Raw genomic sequence first — 6,000 nt, forward strand, 5'->3', positions numbered from 1 at the left:
AAGAAAACTCCGTCATCTTGGGAGGAATGAGAAATACAGAAGCTTGGGCGCAATGCTACCAATGGATTGTCGGCGAAATTTTGCTCATGTTTAAATTGCGCCATGTGGGGACGACTCAGTCTGCTGGTGTGAGGAACGGAGACAGTCGTTGCATTGTGAGAATAATAATCAAACGGGGAATCAAACGTGAAATAGCAGTTGAAAGCATGTGAAAGATTATTGGAATTAAGAAATGATGCAGTGTACACATTAGTAGAGTGCTCTCCAGCTGGTGGCGAGGGGTGTATAATATATGGATCTCTTTGTATTTCTGTGGACATATTTCCTCTTACCAGTGCGAGAAAAGTCATCTCCCATCATAATCCAAAAGTTGACGTCGGCGTCAAAGAGTATATGAGTGCCAGACCTGACCAAAGTGTTCATGTTGGCCGTCATATCACTGGAGGGATTGTAAACCACACGTTCGGTGTCCAGCAGGTCACCCAGCTCACGAAACACACCTGACTTCACACTCTGAAAATGCATATAGAATCGGGAAATTGTTCGCCTACGATTTCACTTGTCCTGCTTCTCTCTCTCTCTCTCTCTCTCTCTCTCTCTCTCTCTCTCTCTCTCTCTCTCTCTCTTTACTACTAGTGAATACTGATGAGAGGTTTGTTATTATTCCCTACCAGTACATAATTTTCTTTGTTATGAAGCTTTATGGAGGAAAGTGACAGACAAGTAAACACAGTGCAATAGTAAGCAAACTGTCGGCCCCGATTGTGTGCTCGTGTGCCACATATTTTTTGGTTTAAATAACAGCTATCAATCACTGGGCCTATGGCCCTGGTCATTAAGCCATATAATTTATAAGTATAATTATATACAGTACATATTTGTACATTCATACATGTATACACATATACGTTATACACACACACAATATATATATATATATATATATATATATATATATATATCTATATATATATATATATATATGCGAGTATACAATATTGCCAAGTTGCCTAAAGCGCAGGTAATTGGTTCTGGAACAATCCCGCGCCATAGAAAACCGTACCATAGAATTTAGTAAACTTCTGGGAAAAATGGAATTTGGTTCTGAACGTTCACCCAAAGTCCCCCTTCTCACCCCACTTTTCCCCATTTGCGCCCACTTTACACAGGCACACAATCAAGCAATCAGTCAGTGCATATATTACACGTATGGTAACAACAGGCACAAAAAACCGGAGAGTGATCAGACTTGTGTCTACATAGGCATAATACAGTCGTTCGTAAAACCGCAATGAAAGGGTTAGTGACGAAGCACCTATCTCTGAGCTAAGACGAAGTGTGATGCCTCCCATCATCATCACCATCATCACGTATATGAGAATGATTATTAACGTGTTAAATGTGAGTTTTGTTGACACTTGAGCATGCAAACTTTATCAAATAAACTTCTTCAATCAATGCTTGACCAGGCAACCTCCGCCATCTTTAATGTTTTGGTCGGTCAGCTGATCAGCAGATTTCTTGTGCTGATTTCTCTCTGCAGATTTTCGTGCATGACACACACACACACACACACACACACACACACACACACACACACACACACACACACAATCAGCTTCTGCAAGCACTGACATGAACTGTTGTAAATGTAGAGATTGTTTGGATTTTTTTACTTTAACAAGAAAGTCTTTTTAATGACTTCAAGAATAAATTTCAGTGCCGACTGTTACCTTGTAAAGAAGGAAAGCATCCACTTTAGGCATAATTAAAAACGCTTACTCTGGAGTGATGCTAAAAACTGCGTAATTTGGGGGAAAAAAAGCGCAAAATATGCAACTTCCACAAAAGTACTCTAAATTTGTTGAGGAACACAGTTGTTTCCAAAATTCAGAAAAATTTCTAAGGGTGCAAAAAATTTTGCTTAGGAAAAATAAAAACGACTTCCATATATAAGGAGAAAATAGTAACATAAGGAATCGGTTCACATGTAAAGAGATGTGGCATTTGAGGGCGTCGACGAGAACAGTGAGAAATTAGAGGTAGAAAGGCTTTTATTATTATCTGTATAACAATAGCATTAAAATGGAATCGTCAGACTTGTGATTAAAAAAAAAAAAAAGAGAGTATCTGCACATTATGAAGGTTCGTGTACGTCCGTGGGCCATATTTCATTGATAAAATCACTCGAAACGGCCGAATAAGATGAAATTCAGGAGGTATTATGTAAAAATTCATACGAGAAAGAACAATGCATTACTGATATGAAATTTATAAACGTTTATAACTTGGTTCCTCATGTCTGCAGATTTCTTGTGCATGACAGATTTGAAAAAAATGCAGGTTGCAGGAAGCATTGACATGAATGTTGCAGAGCTGAGCACTTCCACAATCACTTGCACAAACCGCAAATTCCGCTATTAAGGAACTGTGATTTCGTTTGCGTTTGTAACAAATTCTACATATATTTGCGGTTTTGCGCTTGTGGAAGCACTTCCATAATTTCGTAAACGTAGATCTGCCTGCGAACATCCACGTTGCCTAGCCCGGCAGGCGACGTGTGGATGAGTCGCCGACTCACCGGCAACGTCACCCAGTCGCACTGTTGCCATATGTATGATAAATATTGTATATACAAGATAAATTCACCTTCGATACCATGTTCAATAGCATTTCCCATTACGTACATCTGGACGGTAATTTTACGATCTCTTCAGAGAGAGAGAGAGAGAGAGACTGCTGAAGATCATATTCATCTCTTTTTGATATTCACAGGCTTCATATGAAGCTCTCAGAAAAGGAATGAAAATGGGTATATAAGCCAAGAGGGAGCAACGTTCGTACTCGTGATATAACCTAATAATTAAGCATAACATCGCCATAGCAAGTCGTGTTCTACTTACATTGGAGGGTTCCTCACTACATTATCTTACTTGTATACTATATGTGCTTTCTGGGGGAGGGGTAAGTAATAAGAATCTAAGGATAAAGGCCAGCAAAGATTCCCCCCCACCCCCCAATAAATAAAGAAAAATATACAGCCATATTCAAGATCAGTGTATTTTCGAGAGTTTTAGACATTATAATGTTTGCTATTGATGTAAACCGATACTAAAAAGACTTGTTTAGCATGCAAGCCAATAACAAGATGAAAAGTCAAATGATGTGCTACGAAACCTCCCAGTCCACCTAGAATATGGCTTTTAGTCTAAATTTGAAATTTGTCAGACTAATAGCATTGCCAGTGCCAGTATTTCACTCTCAACAAAAGTCATGAGGTCGATAAATAACAGATTAAACATGAAACATACGGAATGAAACTGAACACATTTTTACCATTTTCCTTACTAGACAACCACCTTTCTCCATGCGATATCAAGAGAGAGAGAGAGAGAGAGAGAGAGAGTTACTGTATGTTGGAGTTGTCTCAGTTGTTGGAGGATTCTGACTGTAAGGAGTGAGAACTGGGGATCAGCGCCGAGGAACAGAGGTGGACTGGTGTTTCAATTTGTCAAGCGTGATCTGTGAAGCGTAATAATCTATTTCATTTGTTTACAATAGTGAAGGATTTTCCCTTGCTTTGTAGTAAAATAGTCTATTATACTACTAATAATAATAACTGAAACATATATTTTTGTTTTACTATAACTATAATTTCATATACCATATATTACTTAAGACAATTTTCAAACTTCGTGATGTCACGTATTTTTAGTCACAATAAAGATATGATTGTAGTAGATGAGTAACTAGAGATGATTCTTAACCTCTTGATTATGAAAAATATCTTCGTAAACTTCATATAATCATCTAATGGTATCCAGAATAAAATGAAGCTGATGCCGTGGTACTGAAAGGGATTAAAATGGTTTGTGTTTGCGTTTTTGCATTTGCAGAACTGCAAATTTCAAGAACTTTGGAGATTTGCGGTTGCAGAAGGCAATTTTTTAGTAAGTGGATTTGCATTGCGGAAATGAATTTTCGTTTGCGGTGCCCACCTCTGTTTTACTTTCCATATTATACGACAGAACTTCACTTTCTACGTTTAATAACCAGCTTACAACAATGAAAGAAAGCAACTTTAACCTGAGAATTTCATCGTTATTCTTGCTGCTTCCTGACTGCATTATCTTATGAAGTCAATGCAACAGTTAGAAAGTTATTTAATAATTCACCTAATAGCTCCAATTTGGCGTTTCCATAACTGAACATGAACACCGGGAGAAAGAAGGAATAAAACATACATTCCTTGAATTGAATGGGTGAACATCATTTCATAATGTAACCTTTTTTTCTGGGGGGGAGGGGCTAATTAGGCTACATTGTATGAAATGTGACGGTGTCCAGTAGCGAGTTGTACACATTATTCTGGTGTAGTGTCAAGAACTTTTTTTTTTTCCTTAAGCAGATTGTATCTAATTAGTGTGAAATTTTATAATATTGTACTGGTCTCCACAGTTGTAGTACTTCATTCCAGTTTGTGTCAGACGATTTCATTCACGCAAGACTGAGTCAGTGTTACTGCTGTTACCATGAGAACTTCTACGGTCAAATAATTCTAGTGTTCCGGTAAGGCTAATACAGGAAATATTATTGAGCTGGATGTGGTCAAAGGAGACAGAATGGTAACTGTAGATTTCCTATGTTATTCGCGTCGTTCACGTGGGTAACAGTTGATGACTGCTCTGGTGAAAAACAAGGCTAACAGAATCAGCACAAACTACATCCTGCCACAAAAAGAGTTTATTTGTAAGGCACTAATGCAAACTGTGTCATCAGCAAGCTTATGATAAAGTGAAAACTGATTTTTTTGTGGACTTAAAAACTTGAACCTTCTCATTTCAGAAAGCCTGGACATATTGGACTGAAAAGAATGGAGTGTATAGGCAGTGGTAAATATAGGATGTGGAAGACAATTTTGAGTTGACCTGCTGTGTACTTGAAAAGCCGATAGTTTTAGTTGCCTCTTGCATTAGAGTTAGACAGCAAGGAGTTCAGGGTATTTAACAAGACGGGTGCTGTGTCCCCATCGTTTATATGGAGAAGGAAGACAGAACAGAGTTCAGAAGAACACTGACCGACAAGGGGTTACTATAAGAAGAATCACTGCTATATTTAATAAAAAATAATAACAATAATTTATGGTTTATTGCGCAATAAGTATGTGGCATCTAATTTCGATGCGTCCCCCTCCCACATAACCCTCCTTACCCCAAACCCATTTCTTACACTGTTACCATACAGATGAATACATGTGCCCGCTGCATGACCACCGAGCTGTAGTGCACAGAAGTCACAGAAAATGGTGTATAAACATAGGTTCAATTATCTGCCATTATGAAGATACAACTAGGGAAATTATAAGGAGGAGCTTTAAGCCATTAACGCCATCCATATCCCTAACTATATGACAGTTAAACATGCGATCAGTACTGATATGGTATTCTTAATCCTTCCAAGGCCATGGGCGTCAAACGACGTTTTTTTGGAGTGTGACCGCCGACATCAATCCAGTGTGACTTGTAGAAGACAGCAAATATATTTTGGAAGTGAACGAACTTCTTGGACATGTTGAAAATGACCCACACTACACTCCCACACACTATCTGTGAGTTCAGCGCCTGCTGACGTGTTGAGTGGATATCCGGTTTTCCGATTTTCACTCGTGGCCATGCCTAAACACACAGCACTACACCCATTATCTCAACCCAGACAGAAAATATCATCTTTATCCTCCCTTGGGTCACACACACAACCACCCTGTTTACGATTATAAACAAATACAGGCATAAACAAAAAAGAAAGCAGGAGAGAAATACATTTTGGGAGGGTATCTTTACCTATTTGCTCTGGTTTGTTATACTAGTTTGGATCCTTCGATGCAGTGCGACTTGTAGAAAACTGCAAACATTTTTCGGAAGTGAATGAACGTTTCGAAAGTCGACTGACCTTCACTATCTCCTACACACCCCAAGTCCGTTCAGTGCCTGGTGCCGTGAT

At 38.6% G+C, this 6,000-nt stretch overlaps 1 protein-coding gene across 1 annotated transcript in view; it reads right to left on the minus strand.

The window, feature by feature from the left end:
- Window positions 1–6,000, minus strand: part of LOC145407432 (putative glutamate receptor) — a 125,636-nt gene that overhangs the window by 22,209 nt on the left and 97,427 nt on the right. The window contains exon 8 of the mRNA XM_080278360.1: window positions 333–513. Coding sequence (XP_080134486.1) covers window positions 333–513 — 181 coding nt within the window. The remainder of the gene's footprint in view (window positions 1–332; window positions 514–6,000) is intronic.

The sequence above is a fragment of the Coenobita brevimanus genome, chromosome 8 (genome assembly GCF_032717465.1).
Source record: "Coenobita brevimanus isolate Jiangsu-jjx chromosome 8, ASM3271746v2, whole genome shotgun sequence".
NCBI lineage: Eukaryota > Metazoa > Arthropoda > Malacostraca > Decapoda > Coenobitidae > Coenobita > Coenobita brevimanus.